This window comes from Halictus rubicundus, chromosome 17 (assembly GCF_050948215.1).
Source record: "Halictus rubicundus isolate RS-2024b chromosome 17, iyHalRubi1_principal, whole genome shotgun sequence".
Classification (NCBI taxonomy): Eukaryota; Metazoa; Arthropoda; class Insecta; order Hymenoptera; family Halictidae; genus Halictus; species Halictus rubicundus.
In genome coordinates, this window is record NC_135165.1 from 3899453 (window position 1) to 3922586 (window position 23134).

Here is a 23134-nt window from a genome sequence, read left to right on the forward strand (position 1 = left end):
CGCTTTACAAAACACAGCAAATTTCGTTAGAAATTTTCGATTTCTGTCGATTTTCCGAACGGGAGTTGAGGGGAGCACGCTCGAGGGGCGCGTTTGCATAAATATGTTCCTCAAAGATGGCTTTTGGCGGCCTATCTATGCAGATGTGCGTCGAACGATAAACCAGGATTAGGCGAGCGCGAAAGTCTGGAATTCTAACTCGAAGATAACGCGTCGCGGCACGCACAAAGGCCGGTCGCGTTTTACCAGAGGCATTCGTAACCGCGTGCGCTTTCGCGGTGCACGCGTTTGCAGTATGTCGCGTGGGATATGTTGTACAAAACCAAACTGTTCCGTGCCAGTAAATTCTCGGTGCTCTCTGTCGATGCAGCAGTGTGCAGAGAATGAGTTACTCGGAGAACGTGAGGCGTCACGTGTTTGCTCTGGGAACAATGTGTTCCGCAGAAACTTTGCCCTGTAATTTGGCCAGACACGTTCTTTTATTGAATCTCCTCGACCGGGCCACCGTCGCGTCGCGTCGCTCTAATAAATATCGGAGCTTGATATCTGCCCGTTCATTATTTAATTAGCACGATACAAGCTCCCAGTCGGTCGGTGCGCTCGATAATTAAGGCGACTTCATTAAGCTTCTTCGGCGTCTCGACCGACATGGATTCGAATGACAAGATCCGACGCCGTTTTCGCTGGACTTGTAATTCATTAGCCCATTTGCATCGTTAGCGTATATATATACGCTCAATTTATTTTTTCTTATAATGCTGAAATATTCTTGTAGACATTTTGTGCTTAAATATAATAAAAATAAGGTTTGGTGATGAAGGCCTTCTTTTCGTATTTCCTTATGATGCAAATGGGTTGATGTGTCGAGCTAACCCTCGAAGTCTACATAGTCCTTCTATAAATAATTTTAACGAATTAAAAATATTCTAATACAGTGAATTCTCGATTTATATCAGCAACGTCCGAGACCTCTCGAGTTTCGTGACCCCTCATGGGGTATACCCCGCGGTGGTGGGGATAATTCCGCGACGTTTATCGTCCAGGCCTTGGCGACATATAGAGAAAATTCACTGTAGCATTTTTAAATTCTCTGAATGTGTCCACAGTTTTAAATTTGACCTAGTTTTGTCATAGATGCATGAAGCCCAAATGCCTTACTAAAATAATTACTAGACTTTAAATCTTCATCTGCATAAACAATTCTATTGCTTAAAAATAAATCGAACGCTCACCGAGGAGTGAAATGAGGTGTGTTTTGTAGGTGTGCTTGCCCTCGAACGATAATTAGCGACGCCGCAGCTGCAAGAAAGAGGCGCACTTTGTTATAAGAAAAGAGATCGATTTCATCGATGGGGGCTGGTGATATATAGATCTAATGAACCCACGTTATAGCGGACTATTTAGAAGATAACGCTGTTGTGTTTCAGAGGGACCGAGCTTTACCGTGCCAATAACGAACGTGACGGTCCCAATGGGCAGAGAAGCGGTGCTCGCTTGCGTTGTCGCGAACCTTTCCACCCACAAGGTAATTTCTCCAGCAACGATGAACCTTAATCCTCTGCTTTCTTCCGCACTTTCTTCTATGGATAAAATTGCATTAAGCGGGCCCGATTAGCGAAAGTCCGGCTATATACAGAGCGCTGCTCGCCGCTCCGTTAGAATTTTAAAACGTTACCTCGAAGCGTCACAGGATCTCCGAGATATCATCCCTTTATTTTTTTATTTAAGCTACGGACAGGTTTCTCAACTTTACACGGTTCGTTTAGTTTCTCAATGCGTTACAATATTTTTAAATCACCCGATTCATACGTCATTTCCCGGATTGCGACTCGGAGACGTTATTGAAAGTTATCTTGCCATAATTCGAAGCAAGTCTCTTATATTACTACGCTAGTTCGTATTTAATAAATTGCTAATTTAAGTGAATAAAGTCGAGTAAATGCACTCAGTTTTGAAACATAATCTGCAGGAGGGAAATATTCTAGGTCGGAAGAATTGTTTCGTTTTGGAGTTAAAATTGCTTCGAGTGCAAAGGGTTAACAATAATCCAACAGCTATCCGATGTCGGATCTACACCAAGCAAAATTGACAGCATTTTTTCCTACCCTTTTGCCGCAAGAATCCTTCCGGTCGGCAAATGAAATTAATTGCTATCATTTTTATAAGCACAGTAGTGTGCGAATCAATGTGAACAGAGCAATATTTTTAATGTCTTAGTTTCTCAAGAGTAGTTCATCAAACGTGCAACAAAATGGCCGCTAACGTAGTCATGTTGCCAACTTTAGAAAAACAAAGACATTAAAAGTATCGGTGTGTTCACATTAATTCATAAATAAAAAATGAGTGGAAAAATGGACGTGTACACTACCGCTCAAAAGTATCCGGACACTCCGCGGAGGATACGTCGATGAATCCCGTATTTAATTTTAGAGTAGTATCGGTAAGTTCCACATACGAATAAAGTCGAGTGAATGCACTCAGTTTTGTCTTGGGGCCTCTGCGATTCTATTCATGCTGACAATTATCGAACACGTCACAAATATATGACGTCCGCAAGCTCGCCTAACAGTCAAATTAATTAGAGAATCTATATCAGAGAATCCACGACTTACTTCTGCTAAATTGTCTCAATATTTCACAAACAGTTGCATTTTTTCAAATATTTTACTGATAAAAATGGACAGCGAAACGAACGACGCTGGCGAATTTGACAATTTAACTCTGGTTAAATATGAGTTTTACGTAGCTGTAAAAATCGATCGCGCGTTTTGCCTTATGGTAAAATTGAATTGCCACCGATCGACCTCGTCGAACAGATTCCGTGCGAACCGCAACGACGAAAAATTCGCGGAACCTCGTGGCCGAACCGCATTAAACGGAGAAGATAATTGATAAAGGGAAACGGCTAGCAAATTGGTTGTAACAGCGCCCCCCCCCCCCCCCCGTGGGAATGGCGCACGATTCAGGTTTCATAATACGAAACGATAAAAAAGGTTCGCGTAATCGGTAGTTTCAACGATTCAAGTAAACGTAAACTCCATTGTCCAGAAATACATTCGCTGGCACGCTGCGCCCCCCCCCCCCAAGAACGATTCCAAATGGATTCTGGCAATATAGCGAATATCCTTCTCGTGACGCTGCAAACTTTCGTAAATTAAACTTCGTTCATCGCCGGGGATAATCGTTATTTTTTCTTTTCAATCCGCTACGTGACGCGTTGCAGTGCCCACTGTGAAACTCGGTTAAGTGGCCGGATTAACAGAAATGAATGAGATTTGGTTGATTTGGAACTGCGACGTGAAGCTTCTCGGAGGGGGAAAAAATTTCGAAATCCGCTTTGAGAGTGGTGTGCGCTTTGTTTGTTCGAGATGGGCGAAGAAATTATTGTTTATGTAACGCAGCGAGCGTTAAACGGCCGTCTAAGTGGACAACGGCACCTGGGGATCGTCGAAAGCGTCTGTTAGGATTGATGATTTCGCAGATTGGCAGACGCGCGAGATTCCCCGGATAACATTAATATTTGTGTTTGGCGAGTAAACGATCGCAGGTGATACAGTGGCAATTTCTACATTTCGGATAGGGGTAACAACACTTAATGAAGTCGCCGCAAATCCCTCGAGATTTGGCTGTTAGCCACGGCGCCGCGTATCATCCGTAAGCTAACTCTTCATCTTAACCGTGCGGCCATAGCTATGGCGTCGCCGCAGCGTCCTTGTCGCTTCCATTTTCCCAGGTTTTTCCTCGAACTGTCCAGTCCACCATTTTCTACACTTTTCACTGTCGTGCGACATGTATTATAGTATAATTGACGTGCGGTCGACGCGGTCACAAGAGAACAGTGGTCCTACACGATCTATGTCGCAGCATGTACCAGAGGATTCGGCTTAGATCAAGACTATACTGTACATACAAAGCTAGTTTAATAACTGTGCTAATACTTAAAAAAAGAAGCAGATAAAAAAGATAGTATAGAAGAGGTAGAAATAATTAATATTTATTTAAAAATCTACGGTCCATAGCTAAGGATTTGTGCTGAAACTTCAGTCGAAACGAAAGCCTCTTAATTAACGTAATTGAATAAGTTCTTTTAGAATACCAATATAAAATAATTATAAGCTTCTTTTTGACATAGCTCGGTCACCGAGCAGTTAATCGGCTTCCGTTTGTTAATTGGAAGTTGATGAAATATTTCAATATTCGGTCGGTTCGCCATTTTACTATCCGAGCGAAGTTCGCTTAGTACGTTTAGTTCGAAATTCTATTGAATTACTTATGTCGAACAATGTACGTAATTGTACAGTGAACAGAATATCTACGAATATTGTAACATTCGCGTCTATGAATATTTAGAGTTTAACGTTAATAAATGTCATGGGGCATTTTGCTCGAGACCCTTTAGAAATTCTGTTATTCGCAATGAATCGCGCCCGTTTACGTAAACATGTACACGTACGTGTATATGGAATTCAGGTCAAATCGGTGATACACGAACACACGTGTGTCGAACAGTTCCCGCGGAAGAGTTTCCTCTGTTTAATAACTTTTACCTGGCGTAGTCGCTGTTAGTAAAACGGAAGGCATCCAGTTATCGCATGGCCAATCAGCGAGCATTGTGCCCGAAAAATTGGAGCGTAAGTAAATTTCATTAATTCGCGATCGAACGATCATGAATTGCGGCCGCGGAAAGTCATTTCCGTAAAACAAATTGGCAATATCGCGGAATTTCTATTCGAAAAATCGACAGGCTGCATTACACGTATTTAAAAGCGGCTGGCAGAAACATGATTCTTATTGCATTGTTGCACGTTGTTTGGAAATTACCGAAACTAAGAGATCCTCTGGACTGAATGCAATTGCTAAGTTAAACATGAATTGTTGTCTGATGAAATGTAAATACTTGGAGTAGAGATGCGAAATGCACTCGCAGCATGTAGAGAGTAATTGTAATTGTACGACAACGACTAAAAACATACGAGTATTGCATTACATCCTCGGTTATTTCACACAATTATTCTTCCGCGGAATGAATCATGCGAATGTGGAAATGCAGTCAAAGTGAAACGCGAGAAACGTTCGTGGAAATATTGTTTTAAGAGTGCAATTTGGTCCAACTGCATACAGTTAAAAATATTTTTTGGTTGCTCAGCGTGTAGAGACGAACAATTTATTTCGATGCTCCGTATTCTTTTGCAAACGATTTCACGTGCCTACTGGACCGAACGATTAATTTGATTTCAGAGAATATTTTGTGTATCAATGCAGAAATATTTCGTGTTGTTTGGAATTGCCTCGTTTAGTAGAACACCGCAATAACAAATAATTGTGCGGGCTATTCGATTATATTTCAGGACCGAGAGCAAAAGAAAAGTTTTAAGTTCTTTATCAAGCAGTCGAGGAACCCATTTTACGCTTGGCAGTACAACGGTCGTGATAGAAGATAGATCATTCGTTTTAAGGGGTTCCGGTGTCCCTGGGGAACTGATGCACCGACGCCTTAAGGGTTTACACGTGCCTAGGAGCGATAAAAGTCGCGTAGCATTTGAGGATCTTTTTCAAATAGGAGGTTACATTTCGAAAATTTCGTTGAAACATTTCTAGGAACGTTGAGGAACGTCAATTTTTATTTAAACTGAACTCGGAAGAAAATATTTTCTTAAGACAGATAGAACCTCGTAGTAATCAATTTGTTACTATTAAGCGCGATTCCCTTTGACCCGGCGCTCATGGTGTTAGAATAGCAGCATATTGTCACTTGGTATGAAACACTTTAGGAAAAAATCCTTTTGAAAGGAGCCAGGGTGGAACGTATAAGGGCGATACGAGTACCTTGGCTGAGCAAGGACCGTGACTGTGCGCAATACCTATGCTTAAACCGACGCCCTTAAGCCAAGTCTACGTCCGCCCATTTCGGGAGCTGCTATATTCGTTTCAGCCTAACACCCTGGCTGTCTCTTTCCTCGCCACTGGCTCCTTTTGCACGTAACAACTTGCAACTGAATTTGCGATAATTAGAGCGAGCGAGAGACGGACAAAGCGAGTGCAGGAGAACGGGAGAGAGAGGGAGACAGATTCCTATTTCGGCGAATCTTTGCTCCGGCGTACGATTATCCGGCGGACGCAAAACTCGAAACAATCCCGTGCGGTCTCGTTTAAATAAATTTGAATTTATTTAAATAGAAATTATACCATCGGCCCGGCCGGTTTTCGCGTATCAAGGCTCGTTCGCCCCCTCCATTTTCTTTTTCGTTTCGACGAGTATTTAAATTTTACACCGATCGCGCGTGTTCCAAACGAATACGTAAGCACAGCCAGGCAGAAATTCGTCCGGCGAAATTGCCCGGCAAATTTCGGGAAAACAACGTTATCCTTAAATATGGAGGCCGGGGGACATACCAAAAGAATCTCCGAATCGCAATAATTAACTGCGGATTGTTACGCATTTGTGACACCAGTGGCCAAACAGTACAGTACCGTTAAAATTATTAACCCCTTAGCGCACAGTTTTTTTGAAAAAAAACCGGCCAAAAAGAATAAATTTTTGATATACTGCGCTTTTGTTCCATGGAAAAAGGATATATTTTATTCTTAAATAAATAAGTGTTATAGCTTACAATCCCATGTAAATGATAAATATCAATAAAACGATTTTTTTTTCTTTGCTTTCAGATTGTTATTTTCAATTCTCGATTATATTCGAGTGTGAAAAATTATAGCAGCATACAATACAACGCCGCTCGAATTATCTCGAGTGTGCACAGTTTGGCCTGTTTGGCGCGCTCGAATTAACTCGAGCGTACAAGTTAAGGGGTTAAGAGAAGAAATATATTTTTGTCAAAACCCTGTTGCTCGTAATTGACGAGGACAATTTTTATCTGCATAAAGACTCGCAGTCTAGCTATAACGTTAACCAAGTAGTAGAATCGAATTTTTGCATTTTAAAAATTAAAAATGATTTGCTAATTTATAGAACGCGTGTGTGTTATCGAGATTGGTAACAATTAAATCTAACGTAAAATAATAGATATCGCGCAAGATGTTAAGATGTTAATCAAATCAGAATCTTGAACGTACGAACATAATTGTTGGTTAACGATCAACATTGGCTGGCACGGTATTACATTACCGTTTAGCAATATCGGGAATGATGCGATGATTGTTTCGCGTTCCGATGGACAATTACCAACGACAGCAATTTGCATAGCTAGAATGAATGTTTAAACGCTTATCAAAGTGCTCCTCGTGCTCGGTTTTTCATATATCGTCGAAATTATCCGAGCACGTTTGTTGAAATTTGATTCGACGCGAGTACGAATAAATGGGTCCATTCGGCCATTTCATGCGCAGGCAGTTTTACGATTTCAATAATTTGGAAATATAAAATTCAAGGTGCGCTATTCGACTCGGCGAAGCACGTGACCCCGAGACGAGCCCGGGAATATTCGCCTATGAAATTCATATATTTAGTGTCGCAGCTGCCTGTTTATTTGACAGACTTACAATTAGAGTCGACTTAGCGTAACTATGCCAGGTTAAGCAGGGATATTGCGCAATTACGACTCCTGGCGGACGGAAGATGTTCCCTATCACCTTTCTACCTTCCCCACCTAACGAACACCGGAATGCCGGGAATACTGCTTTAATCAGTCGCGGGCTGCATTATTCGTCTAACTGCGGACTTCTAAACAAAAAGTGCCCGTAACCCAGCCTTTTGAACCGAAATACTCGCTCCACTATAAATGGCGTCCCAAATTTCCAAAACCGAACGAAATCATATCCTCATTTCTCAGAATTATTAACAGTGCAGTATTTTTTAGAACTACAAAGGCAAAACAGCGTCCATTATTTCTGCTTTGCCTTCTCGACACTTTGGTAATACAGTTAAGTCTTGATCCAAGTCCAATCCTCGGGTCCGTGCTGTGACATAGATCGTGCAGGGCTACTATTTTATTGTGACCGCGTTGACCCGCGTTATATGTGTGACCAAATATATGGTTGACGACTATGTTAACATACTTTGAGTATCATTTAATTTTTCCGGCACAGATGCTTCTATTTTTGTTTAAACGTTTCGTCAATGATTCATCAACGTTCGTGCGAGCGAGCTTACGTTGAACTCTGTTCATGAATACATGTATGAATAGTTAACGCGTAGCATTAAACGCAATTATATGATTGATAAGAGATGATACGGTGTAACGTTGATTTATGAATGAAATATGAGACGACGGAAAACACAGCGATCGTGACTAAAATATTAACAGTCATTCGATTGTGATACGTTATGCTGGCCTAAAATCTCTGCAGCGAAACATATGAAATAATTTCGGTTCCTTCGTTACTGTCAAATTAAAATCCGCCTGAAATTATACATTCTCCGCAAGAATATTGGATTTGTGCGTAAATCATTCGTCAGCAACAAGCGTTTCGCGAATTTCTGATTAAATAAACTTTCAATCTGTTGAATTCAATAGTCACTGGTACTTCTTTAAAATTCACGGTAACTCGCGGCTTTAATTAAATCGTGTATTCGTTTTTGCGATACAAAACTTTCAATTATCCATGGCAAAGCTCGCGAAACACTCTGAACATTCGAATATAAATAACGGCGCAAGCAATGTTGCAGCAAAGGTTAAACGCAAACGTGCAGATGAGACGTAAAAAAATCCTGGTCTCCACATTTATGATAGGATCATTTTAAAAGGAAAATACCAATTCAAACATAAAATCATTTTCACGTTGAGAACAAAATTTTCTGAATTCCATTTTAACCGTTTAAAGCTAAAAAAGACAGCAGTCGACACAACGGAAAATAAATTCAGGTGGATCCTGTAAAAAAATTTCGTCGCAACAACTGCAATACCAACTTTCGCATGTTTAGACTGGTTTTTCTGGAAACCGATTCGTGTCATCGAGATCTTTCTGTCGTCGAGCTCGGCAAACAACAATTTCCCTGGCGGTATAATCTTTCTCGGTAGAAGAAGTTCGCGTGGCACGACATCGGAAATTTTTATCAAACGATCTTACGAAACGGCAATTTTTATTTTTTTTCTTTCGTTTTTTTTTTTATTCGTCGAAAGAGGAAGAGAAGTAACGAGACGATTGTGAGACGATGTGAAATTCATGCGGACGGGTGTGCCGTAAATTCTTATCGCGCGCCAATAAATTCGATCTTGGATGATTTTACCGTAACAGGTACCCCGTCGGTGTATGTATTTTCTGACACCTGTCACGTTGCCGGAATTCTCCGGGCAACGGGGGACGACGGTATCAATGGAATAAGTTCATTTCGAGGCGGGTCTCCGGGAGAGACGGGCGTGAATATACGAGTGAATCTGCCGGAGATTTGCAACGCTTTAAAGAACAGCACACGCCGAAACTTTACTGGCCCCGCGGTGAACGCGTTCTTCTCCGCAGCCCTCCATTCGTTCGCACATTTTCCCCTGGCCGGACTAAGGCAACCTCGTTCACGAATCGCCTGAAATAGGAAACGTATTTCTTCCCTGACAAGGGAAATTCATTTGAGAAAATATGAGCTACATTCCGAAAAGGATTCCCCGGGCCCGCGCGCACGTACAATGCAACGCCCTGCACTCGTCCTGTTTTCTTGAGCACTAACGCGCTCCGGACTACTAAATGCTACCTAAATGCTCCCCCGTAATTTCCACGGCCCTTTAACCCCTGAATTACACCATTCTTGGCTTCTTCTGCCGCAACGAAACTCGAAACTGTGCAACAACGTGCCGTAAACCCCGCAAGATGCTTTTCATTAGGTGCGAGCAAAACCTTCCGCCATTTGCAATCGTTCGAACGAATTATAGTACGCCTTTCTCTGCGTGATTTCTGAGGTCATTTGAAACAACTTTTTCCTTTACGAGAATATTCTCCGCAGCTTCCTGAAGAAGTTATTAACGAAAAACACGGACCAATCAGAGCGCGGCTACAGCAGACGGATTCCGGCTCGACCAATGACAACGCCACGCTCAGCGCCACCTATCGCCGAGCCGGAATCCGTCTGCTATAGCCGTGCTCTGATTGGTCCGCGTTTTTCGTTAATAACTCTTTAACGAAGCTGCGGAGAATATTTTTGTAAGGGAAAAAGTTAATGAAGATAACTTTAATATTGCGGTAATACTTTTACCGTATTTTTTATATGATGATTTTATATGGTGATTTCCGGTATTCGTAAACGAAATTAACAATATTGTTTGGATTATAACGGAATGGTTAATGACTTTGTTTCTCGAAATCGAGAAAAAATTGATTTTCCATGGATACGGGATATTTTTTTTTATAAATTTTGTTCATCGTATCGAGACAGCGGCCGGTTCGACAATTTCAGCAGACAGTAGCCGTTCCTTCGCCTGCCATATTTATTGACACGGAGTTTAAAAGTTAATTTCACTCGATAAAACTCCGGAGGTTAATTTCATCCTTTAAACTTGAGTTATCACGAGTAAAAAAGATACACAGCCCATCCTGCGGTTAATCTATAAATCTTCAAAGTTTCATTAAACCTGACATCGGACATTGAAGGTACGGCTTGTAAGTACGCAGCTGGGAAATTATGATTAAGTGAAATATAATTGAGCCGAACTTATTGAATCGAGATTAAACAAGATGGGATATGAATTGCATCTGCTGGCACACTCGAGGAACTAATGAACAAAAGTGTTGAACAAATACGATTCGTATTTAAATTATTGGCTGTTCCAACCGTTATTAGACTGCGGAATTTTATGCAAAATAAAAATAGGCCAGGTCAATTGTAAGAAACAAATAAAATCTGCAGTCTAATTAGGCAGCAAACGATCACAATACATCGATGGGAAATATTTTTTTATTAATATTCACGCTCGAATGCGGAGGTTTTTCATCTGTTACTTTGATTACTGTTTGTGCAACGGATTAATTGCTTTAGCAATCTAATAAATGATTTAAACTTGCAATTTTTACCCTTTTTAGCAAATCGCTTGCAATCAATTCATTTTTAATACAATCTTAACGATTTAATCAGAGTCGGATACGAACTAGTAGAATTCCTAACATTATCGCCTAATTGGATCAAGGATTAGCGAATCTCTTTCCGAAAGATTACATTTTCGCCGGTGCAGCGCGTTTTGATTCAACGATAAGCGCGTGCGTTTCGTTCGGATCAATGGTCCGAGGAGCACGAGGAATTTTTAGTCGATAATCAAAATGCCATTTTCTGTTTAACGCGCGCGCGCGCGCGGACTCTCGCGGCCTCGTTAATTTAATGAGAAATTATCGCGGCGATATCGGGACGAACACCGAAATGAAAATCCGCGAGCGTGATCGATCGAGTTCTTTCGTCGGGTGCGAGTTAGATTTAAATTTACCGAACGCGCCGCGCGGGCTTTAAATTGTTCCAAACATTCGGCGGTTACCGATGTTGACACTAAACGAGTGTTCACCCTGCGCTAATGCTCGTTAATGAATTCTCTTTGATGTGCCGACACGATACGAAACACGGCGAGAGCGCGTTCAGTGTACATTCGTTCAAATTCGATCGGCCGCGCGCGCGCGCGCACACGCCGCGGCACATTTTATTCATTCGGTACTCACACGAACGTACGAAAGGCGACTAATTGGACTTCGGGACTCAGATTGTTAGGACGTCACCGATTGCCGCGAATTTCACCAATTGGAAGTCTAAACTCAACTGGACAGCTTTTTTTTCTCTCTTCCCTCCCCCACCCCTCTCAAACACGACGCGTTTCGAACCGGATAAGCGCGCGATCACTATGGACCGGATGTTGCTAAATGGAAATCGCTCATCTCTCTTCTTTTTTTATTACATTAGGTCGTTCAGAAAATTCTACAATTCTACAAATTCCTCGTAGAAAGCTCCGACCTACGTTGCGTTATCCGGGAACAAATAAACGCTGCGGTATTCCTCAGATTTCATTGAAAATGTAAAAAAAAGAGAAGAAATGTTACTTACCACGATTTCCTTACCCGGGCTTCTAATGAAAATTTAAATTTTACATTTACGCACAAAATCCGCAAAATTGAGATGCAAATAGAATTTTCTTCTATTTTTTTTCCTCGACTTTTCGAAGCTTTTTGTTGTCCTTTCTTCGTTTTCTCTTCCCGTTTTTTGAAGGTTTTTGTCGGCCGCGATGCACAAGAAATGCACAGTCTAATTATAACGATACCAGGAGCGCGCACGAAATTTCACATAAGGCGACGGGCTGAATACTTTCTTGCAGTATAATGCCGGTGTGTAGTTGTGTGAGCCATCGTGCAGGTTGTATATCAGATGCCCTATTCATGTCAGGAGGTGAATATCCGTCAAATACCTGCTAGAAATTGGATTAGAAGCGGCTTTCGAATGCAGAAATTTCCATCGTGGTACAGATATAATCATGAAAGGATTTTCGCAGTATTATAGGAACGCATGACTACGCATAAAATGAAATATTACTCCTTCAACGTGCAGCCAAGCATGACTTCGCCGGGTGGGTCTAATCAACGCGAATTACCTGTCTATTATGAAAATTAGTACAACGTTTGAAACCTGTTTATCCGAAATGCTGTGCGAGTAACCAAGCCGGGGCGGGGTAATTTAAAATTAATTTATGGAATTTTACGCACGAAAACGCGACGCCGGTATATATTATGTTTACTATCTAATTGATATCTCGTGCCACTTTGCATGTCGAAGAGGATTGTTTGATACAGATTTGTGGCTTGCAGTACAAATGAAATTCCGTTTCAAACGCTTTCTGGACAGCGGAACGATGGCGACCCGCATGAGAATCCCGCAGAACTATGCTAATAAAATGTGCTACTTTCTTTGCACAACCTTCTTTCCGAATGGCTCAAATTATTTCAGAAAATTGCTCAAACGAATCGAAAGTCTAGCGAGCAAATGCTTTACAAAGTCAACCTACTATAGTTGGTGCTAGGACTTTTGGAATTTTTTATTTTACATTTGCTATTTCTATTAGAAATTTTATTGACTCTATTATACTGTACATATGACTAAACTGTCAATAATTTGAAAAAAATATAATTTTAAATCTTCTGAATTTTTATTTTACAACTATTGATTATTCTATTACGAAAATGTTTAGACAAGTACGGGAAGATATAATTTAATCGCTTCGACTGCTCAGTTCATTTGCTATTAAATTATATGCTGTTAGTGTAAACGTTAAAATGAACGACCCAGAGCACTCTGGCCAGGGAGAGGTTGAAAAGCTGACGTTAACTCATTAGCGGAGTGCGGATCTTTATGCAAATTTACATTTTCAAGAGCGGTGGAAACAGGATTAGATAGAAGCTCACTCAATCAACACTTTAAGTAGTCAAGGAAGACGAAATCTGTGCTGATTTCTATTAAAATCGTATAGCTATAAACTTCCAACGATTCACAGTCCAGTAATGAGTGTAATCTTGCCACGGTTTATTTTCAATTAATTCGAATTGTACACCACGAGAAAGGGTGCAGAACCGGAAAATTAGAAACGGGATTCTTACACCTGAACTTCGTCTGTTATCTGCAGATTTCGGATCCTCCATCCACTGTTTCACGTACGTTTGGCAAGTCTGTGCCGAACGTGTAGGAGTTAATGACTCAAACGTAGCTCTTCAGAGTGGCCATTAATTAGCCTGATGACTAGAGTTAAGGTCTGCGTGATGTACACATAAGGAAACATCGTTTAACTTCGAGCAAACTTTCCGCCATATTTCTCTTTTGAAAATTTTTGGAATAATTCCTATTCAATGAACAGGGAACAGTTCCCATTTTCGGTCCCTAGGGCGCACAGTGGGCAATTTGGACAGAATCGGATTCAAAATCAAAGAACTTTCGATCGAAATGAGGTAGAGCGATGAAATTTTTTTTAAATTAAAGCTGAAACTTTGTAGAATACGGGAAAAATAGGGAGATTATTACCATCCAATCATTTCAACGAAAAAATTATTTCATTAGTTTTTGTCACAAAAATGTATTTTCTGCAAAATCCTGAGGTCGTAGACAAATTTTGTGGCCAGATTTGAAATCAGCGTGAAAAGATCTATGAGAAATGATGTATAGCATGTTAAAAAAAAAAATTTTCCGCGCGTGGTATTGGAAAAACTAAAATTTTCTTAAATTTATGCGCGTTTAACGAATTTTCTCGATGTTAAAAAACGTTCGTACCACAATCTCTCTATTTTGCCCATATTCTACAAAGTTGCAGCTTCCATTTTAAAAAAATTTCATCGCTCTACCTCATTCCTATCGAAAGTTCCTTGATTTTGAATCCGATTTTGTCCAAATTGCCCACTGCGGGGCGCGCTGAAACGTTGGACCGTTTTCGAGGTATCTCTCGAAACCAATCGATTTCTTCGGATCGAGATAATCGAGAGATCCATCGGAAAGGTTTGTGGGTGCGTGGCGGTAGCCTCGGCCCTGAAATATAATCAAGCTGGCGAAGTTAATATCGGCAGACGCGACAGCAACCGGCTTATACATGGAAGGGGCCATTCACGTGACGCCGCAGTTAAGAGGGTTTAGGGGCGAGCTAGGTCGAAGAAGGATACCGACGGTGATGTAAGGGCTTTCTGTGTTGGTACACGTGGATGTTAATCAGAATGGGATTTACATATGAGGCTCGCATTACTCGGTAGCCGAGCACATGCACCGAGAGGAGAAGATAACAGCCTCCGGAGAGAATGGCCTCGCAAGCGCAAGAGTCGCGTGCGAGCCTACATCTATCATAACGGGACACGTAAGGCATAATTATACATATATCGGCCTTGGGATTATTGCCCCATTTGCACTTCGGGTTACCGGAAATATTGATTCAACAACGACACCGTGGCGACAATGCGCCGAATCTCCTCCATTCGTCTTCGTTTTATCTCGATTCCTCGCGCTCCGAAACCTAATGCATAAACTAAAAATGTCACTCTCATCATACGGACGACATAATGCCGTGGATATCTTTATATTATTCAACATTGAAAAGTATTTTAATGAAAAACCGCTGAAATTTTATAGTGACGGTATGATGTCTTTGCCGAAAAGGTCAGAAGAGGTTGTGGAATGAAAGGGTGATTACTAGACTGCGGATCTTTATGCAAAATAAAAATTGTTCGCATCGATTTCAAGGAACAGAAACCAACTAGAATGTTATTTCTTTCCTTAATAATTTGAATAGATGAGAAATAATATATTGACGTCTTTAAATTTTCTAAATTTTCCTTCAATTTTCAATTTTATCTACTCAGCTTTCCTACAAATGCATAAAGATCCGCAGTCTGGTGATTACATATTTTATTTTTAGAATTTAAATGGTACAAGAGTAAACGGCGCGAACTGACGGGACGACCTAATATTTTATTTAACGCGATCGATCCGGATTCTAAGGAAAACGACGAACAGAATTTTAACGAAATTATTGCTCGAAAGTGAAATTGTTTCAAATTAAATTTGAACAGAAGGTAAATGCATGCAATGTAATACAGTTGAAAGGAATTAAAGGATAATGATTAATACATGCTCGCTGCTAGCTCGGTCCGGTTATTATCGTTCAGAGATATTAATTTAATACAAGTTGCATTGACTCGAGCCGAGTAGATCGATTCAACGGCACTGTTTGATCCCGTCGAAATCGGCTGATATGGTTCTGTTAAGTATCTCCTTTCAGGCCAGTTACACAGAGATTAATCCATCCCCCCACCCCCACCCCCACCCTCGTCACCGTGTTATCTTGAAATATCTAAATCCGTGCACGCATTCACTAAGGGAATCTCATTAATTATTCACGAGCAAATATCCGTGACATGAAAGCAATCACCTTGTCGTTCCTATCGTTTAACGTGTAGCTACTAGCCCGAATAGGAAATCAATGGTAAATATTAGACACCATTGATCACGTGTACCGTGGTATCATTATTTGCCCTGTATTTTGCGGCTCGCTGTACACAACTTGCGTCTCTCATTAAACCAGATTTACTTTTCGCTTATCCGAAGCGTCATAGGTTAGCGGTTCGGCGACGGGATAAAATCATGTAACGTTAATTAACGATGCGCTCTCTGCCTCGTGCGCGCGGATAATTTGTACAATTTTGTCAGTCGAACTCGAGAGTATCTCTGGTCGTTCTGACAGAATTTCAAATAAAAATTTCAGCGAACTATTTTAACACTAGATTTACGAAGCGCTAAAAGTGGCCAGTTTGGATTATTTTATACAAATACCAAGGATATATTCAGACAGATTTTTAGCAGGCTTTTACTATAATATACGTTCCAAGGAATGAATGTGTTAAGTAAATTTCCTACAAATGCATTTTTACAATCATAATAATTGTAAGTTAAAGAACATAAAACCCGTCATTTTGACGGGTCCCGTGAATCTAGTGTTAATTTACACAACGGTGCATTTTAATCTATGCACACGAGGATACGAAAACAGTCGTTCACGTTAGAAAATATTCCTCGCAGTCCCCGCCCCTTAGGTTAGGTTAAAGTAAAATGTGTAAAAATGAAAAGCGAATGTTTTATTTGAAAAACAGTCTTCTGGAACAGGTCATAATTTCGAAACAGACACACGACACGTAGAAAAGCGTGTTCGTGCCATAATGGTTATTTTCCGACAACTTCCAGCGGACGGTTAAATAATTCTGTTGTCGAGTACGCGACTATAAAAATCACGGCGCCACTTTTCGCTGAAGTTTTCCATTTGCACAAACTGTGCGATCTATATTGTTCTTGAACGCAGCGCGCCGCTACTGGTAATTATTGATACATTTTTGGCACGGGCAAGCCCCGGCGAAACTAACCGTGCTATGAGTGAAACGGGTCCAATTTACTAAGAACGGTTCACGGTAGAAAAACGACAACATGTCGACCAACGTTGGCTAACAGACCCTTGATTTCTATCTGGCTGTTTCGTGCCAGAAACAATTATTTTTAACGATTAAGATCCGGCCGGGTATGCGAGACTTATGACCCGTTCTCTGTATCAGGTTACGCGTGCATACCGGCCTTTCGCTAATTTCCTTACGGATTTCTAATGGCACTTTGGTAACGTTGTTTCTCGAAATTTCGCGACGTCCGAGCCAAGTTTTCGAACAGGAAATCTTGAACGCGGTTCGTTTCGCTTTAAGGGTACATCCGCCTATCGAGTCGAGCGAAAATGGGTCGTCTTTAGGAATTTATTTCAGGGAAACCAAGTGGCGTCGGGCTGAAAAACTTTTTGCCGCGTATTCAGTCATGATTCAGTGTAACACAAAAATTTTTGTTGCTCAGTCAACTCTCACGGTCATTCGCAGAAAAAATGTTTTTCTATTACAGTCTTGATAGCGCTCTTGCATCGAGTCTCACAGAGACAGATCATCTTTCCGAATTTATTTTGAGAAATCCAGGTGACGTACAGTTAAAAAACTTTATGGAGTGTGTTCGAGCGTGATTCAATATTATTTACAAATTTTTATAGCACACAGTATCCAGCGGTGGTTATTTTAAACAGACCCCGGCGCGTTGTGTTTGATCGCACAGGAGGATTTTTAAGATCGTGCTCGGGAAAATCGCAGAAATGCACGAATGCTGGAAAAATTTCTCCGCGATAGCGAATCGTGGCCGAATACATCGCAGAAAGTATTTTAGCCGTACGTCGTTTAGTTCTCCCGTAATAAATTCCTGAAGACGTACTTGTTTTGTGCGATCTGATGGAATGATTTGTAAGATTGCTCGAAGAAAAGCCTGTCTTCTATGGACGGTCGCTGGAGAACGCATAAACGCGGCGTGCTACAAAAATTTGTCCACAATACCGAATCATGCCCGACCACGTTGCAAAAAGTATTTCAGCTCTGCGTCGCTTAGTTCTCCTGTAATAAATTGCCGAAGCCGTTCCAGTTTCGTGTGATCTGACGATTTGTAAGATTGCACGGGGAGTCGCGTTCTCGCCGTAGGACGCATAAATTTTAACGGGTTTTTGTTAAGACTGTCTGTTTGCTTGATAAAGAAATATTCATTAATAGTTTATGAATTCCAGCGGGAGAGGACGGGGACGGGCTCTCTCGGAGCGAAAGCAAACGATTTCTATTCTGGACGGGACGTCACTCCCTTATTATTCATTTCTCGGGACATTAACTGTAAACGTGGTTGGCGGAGTCGTTACTTTCGCGAGAGGATCGGCCCGAGACGACGACCGGGAACGAAACGCTGAATCTCGATCTCGTTTCGCCGCCTTTTCGACTCCTATTATCGCGCGGCCCGGAGAACAATAGAAAGGGAAAAAGTTGCTCCGGGCTGCAAAAGCAATGAATTTCGATACAGCTTGAACGTCAATCCATTGGGAAAGGCTTGAGGAAAATGAAAAGGATTCCCCCCCCCCCCCGACTTTCTCAATGTCCCACGGAACAATGGATATCGATAGAGAGATGTCTTTGAAAGAACGAAACGCCGCGGACCCTCCTTTTTATCGTGACACGCGCCGCGACACTCCTTTCCATGCAATCTGTCGCGGCGCGATACATTCTGCACGTGTAGCGCAATTATTATTTAACTGACCCCGAAAATTTAATAAAACACCGAAACTCCGTAGCATTAAATTATGAATTCCATTTGGAACTCTCGTGCACGTGCGAATTTCATTTATTTTATCGAAAACAATTAATCAGTTGAATTAAATGCAGGAGGAGTGAATGATTCTGTCTTTTCTCTTTTTTTTTTTTTTGATTGATTGGAAAAATGCATATTGAGACGTAAATTATATCCAAGCAGAAGCAACTGCCGCGCAGCATGATCGTGTAACGTATTTTTATCGGAGCAACGTTCCGAGAAATTGAACATTGAAATAAATTCGAATTTGCTATGCCGCATCGAACAGCTGCGCGGACGAGATTTTATTATTTACATTCGAATAGTGAGCAGAGGAATGAATACATTAGATCGTCCAAAAAGTTCGCGTCGCTTCGATTCGAGAGATTGTGACATACTTCACAATTTATGTCTCATTTTACGAGCACCTGTAGGTTACATTCATTTCCACAATTTTATTACGTTCTCGTGATTTTTCGTGATCGAAACAGCTTTGTTGTCTTCGCACGTGATACAGAGTGCAATTCAGGTGCTTTTTATAAATTAGAAGTCTGAAGGAAATGAAAATTAGCGCGACAGCATTTGCGTGATCGGAATTTTCCAATGATATCATTTCAATTTATCGCTTATGCAATTCGCCAGCTGCAAATTCTTATTTAATTACACTAATTACGCTGTCCCGAACGTTCGCGGTTCACTAAAAAGTAAATTTACTTTTCTGCAGGTACTACGTGCAAATACAGCTGATAGAAAAACAGCGCGCCGCCGACAGCGACAACGAATAAAATTTATTTTCGCTTTCGCGGACTTTCATTATACCCTTTTGCGCGAAAATACGCAAAAGAAATATTTTTATAGCCTACGCCGGCTTCGCGCTTAAGCAGACCTTTTTTTTTTGCTTTGCGCCGGCGAGTAATGTTTATGCAATTTTTATTCAACTAATGCGCGCGGAGCATTGAATCGACCGTTCAGCCTACAGAGAATAAATTGATAGATTTTAACGAAGGTAGAAGAACTTTGAAAAATATTTTACATCCGAGTGTTTGTTTAACTGTGTTTTCAATGTTTTACAGCTGACCTTTTAATTTATTACTAGACTCTTCGACAACAATTCCTCTCAAAATAGCAGTAGCTTTTCATTTCTTACCGGATCGTGTAATAACAATTTTTCTTTAAATCATTCGCTGGAGTTAACCACACGGTTTGATAAAATTATATTTAGGATTATCATCGAATAGAAAAGTAATTAAGATACTGTTGTGGAACTGCTCATTTCTTCATCCCAGGTTCTTCATAAATGTATTTAGCGTTACCCTTTTAAGTCGTTTAGGTTTTCTTTGCGACGTTGCTGAACTTGCGACACCAAGCAAGCAACTTTTGCTTGTAATTAATGCTTCGTTCTTTGACGAAAATTCATTAACGATTCAATATTTTTAATTAAATTCCATGTCGCGAAACTGGACAACGTAGTTAATATTTCACTGAGTATTCTCTTGAGCAATGTTGCTAATTCTTCAAAATGTACTCGTAGAATTGTTAATTGGCATTTTATCTTTGTTCCTCTCTCTCTCTCTCTCTCTCTCTCCGTTTTTTCTCATATTTTCTAATAAGTTATATTTCACAAAAGATCAAGCCATTTAATTTCCACAATTGTGTTATAATTTCAATCGTGAAGCAACGAACCACGTGCAGCAACGTAATCAAATAATTTTATCTAGGATTGTTATGTGAAAGAAGATTTTTAAGCTTCTTTCAGCTGAAGTACAATTATCGAAAATCCTATTAACAGACTTCCCGTAGATAAAGTGTCAAGATTCCCCGTAAAATGAGGACGACAGGCGAGTATTTCAACGGCCACGTCCTTCTTCGCATAATTTTCTGTCCACCTGACAGCCTCAGTCTTTTGTCCACACTATGATCCTATGTAGTAACATGCTTCTGCACGAACTCTGGCCAGGATATAAACTTATCCTAACGTGATGGCGGCCAAGGAAACCGGAAGCAACCTCGTTCGATTTTAATAGCGCCATGAAAACGTTTTCCGCTCGTGACGTTTCGTTCCAGCGGCCGAAATGACGCCGTTGTCTTCATAAAGTTGAAAGGATTTCGCTCTTCTTGATCGTAAACAGTACCGAAGTCTATTATGGTTTACGAGCATGTGATATAATAATCCGCTGATAAAATTCCACCGTAATTTACTTGAATTACGAAATACCGGAATACGATCGCGTAAAATCCGGCTGCGCTTAGACACTGGATATTTAGACGAGGCTGCGCAAACACCGGAAACTTAACAAATAATAAACTCCGCGAATAAATCTATTCTATCCTTGGAACCTTGGAAACTTGAAAACTTTAATAAATTCGATTAAATCACATCTAACAGCGATCTCTATGGAAATGGTAAATTGGAAACGTAAAATCGTTTTCCGAAATTTTTCTCGAATTTCGTTCTATTTTCTCTGTTCCGGGCAAGTGTGGGTTCTTGGCTCTCCTCCGTGTTAATGGAAATCAGTTTACTTTCCATATAGTTTAAACGGCAACCATTCGGGAGGAGTATTTAGGTAACTTCGGGATTTACATGTTCGCCGGCATACTGCTCGGAGCGGTGCCACGATAATTCGGAATTTGAAACTTATTCCTCTCGTCAAACCGGCGAGCACAGCCTCGGTTTCGACTTCTGTTTCGGTCGTTAAGCCACGGGCAAGCCACGGGCAAACCTCGGGCAAAAACCCCGACAACGTTTCCCGATGCGATAAGCTTTTCGCCGAAACTGGGATACGCCCGGGAAGCTTGCTACATGTGGCAGGAATTCATAGTATCCACGTGTCTTTACGACTCTTCGGGGGCAATTAACGAGTCTGCCGATATTGTCCGGCCAAATAGGGTCGTCCGACAGAGTTCTCCATAAAAGTTTTATTAATTTCCTTATTGGCTGTCTCGACCTTCAAGCACCGGTGACCATTACCCGCGCGTAAACAACATTCTAAAGCTGTCGAAATTGCTTGGTCGAAATTGCCGTGTCCCTCTTTAGTCTATTAGCGATTACCATATAGGTGATGTATAAAACATTTCTACAATCCTGTAGATCTCGATCGGAAAATGCCAAAAATCGGAGTTTCAAGGCGCGTAACTTTGGAACCTAGCGAATTCCTCGCCTCGAAATTTCGATTTTTGGCATTTTCTCGTCAAGATCTGCAGGATTATGTATTGAAAAGTTAAAAATCTCTGGGTTGCCAAGGTGAAGTTTCGCCCTAGATACAGGATAATCAAATATTAAAGAAACCTAGCAAATTAATGGGAGTAGTTTACGCCCGCGATATTTCAAGTTTGAATTATAAGATAAGTCATCCCTGATTTCCGACTTTCCGGACTTTCGTACTTTCGTACTTTCATACTTCAACACTCCTCTGGATGCAAACAGCTGTCCCCACCTTGAAGCACCGGTGGACATTACCCGCGCGGCGTAAACAACATTCTAAAGCAGTCGAAATTGCCGTGTCAATCTTTAGTCTATTAGCGATCACCACACAGATGACGTTTAAAATATTTCTGCAATCCTGTAGATCTCGATCGGAAAATGCCAAAAATCGGAGTTTCAAGGCGCGTAACTTTTGAACCTAGCGAATTCCTCGTCTCGAAACTTCAATTTTTGGCATTTTCTCGTAAAGATGTACAGGATTATGTATTGAAAAGTTTAAAATCTCTGGGTTGCCAAGGTGAAGTTTCGCCCTAGATACAGGATAATCAAATATTAAAGAAACCTAGCAAATTAATGGGAGTGGTTTACGCCCGCGATATTTCAAGTTTGAATTATAAGATAAGTCATCCCTGATTTCCGACTTTCCGGACTTTCGTACTTTCGTACTTTCATACTTCAACACTCCTCTGGATGCAAACAGCTGTCCCCACCTTGAAGCACCGGTGGACATTACCCGCGCGTAAACAACATTCTAAAGCAGTCGAAATTGCCGTGTCCCTCTTTAGTCTATTAGCGATCACCACACAGATGACGTTTAAAATATTTCTGCAATCCTGTAGATCTCGATCGGAAAATGCCAAAAATCGGAGTTTCAAGGCGCGTAACTTTTGAACCTAGCGAATTCCTCGTCTCGAAACTTCAATTTTTGGAATCTTCTCGTCAAGATTTGCAGGATTATGTACTGAAAAGTTAAAAATCTCTGGGTTGCCAAGGTGAAGTTTCGCCCTAGATACAGGATAATCAAATATTAAAGAAACCTAGCAAATTAATGGGAGTGGTTTACGCCCGCGATATTTCAAGTTTGAATTATAAGATAAGTCATCCCTGATTTCCCACTTTCCGGACTTTCGTACTTTCATACTTCAACACTCCTCTGGATGCAAACAGCTGTCCCCACCTTGCAGCACCGGTGGCCATTACCCGCGCGTAAACAACATTGTAAAGCAGTCGAAATTGCCGTGTCCCTCTGTAATCTTTTAGCGATTACCATATAGGTGATGTATAAAACATTTCTACAATCCTGTAGATCTCGATCGGAAAGTGCCAAAAATCGGAGTTTCAAGGCGCGTAACTTTTGAACCTAGCGAATTCCTCGT

At 41.0% G+C, this 23134-nt stretch overlaps 1 protein-coding gene across 1 annotated transcript in view; it reads left to right on the forward strand.

The window, feature by feature from the left end:
• Positions 1–1426: 1426 nt before the first annotated feature.
• Positions 1427–23134, forward strand: part of LOC143362559 (opioid-binding protein/cell adhesion molecule homolog) — an 80228-nt gene continuing 58520 nt past the window's right edge. Inside the window, exon 1 of the mRNA XM_076802833.1 lies at positions 1427–1525. Within this exon, the coding sequence (XP_076658948.1) occupies positions 1472–1525 (54 nt within the window). The 5' untranslated portion in view covers positions 1427–1471. The remainder of the gene's footprint in view (positions 1526–23134) is intronic.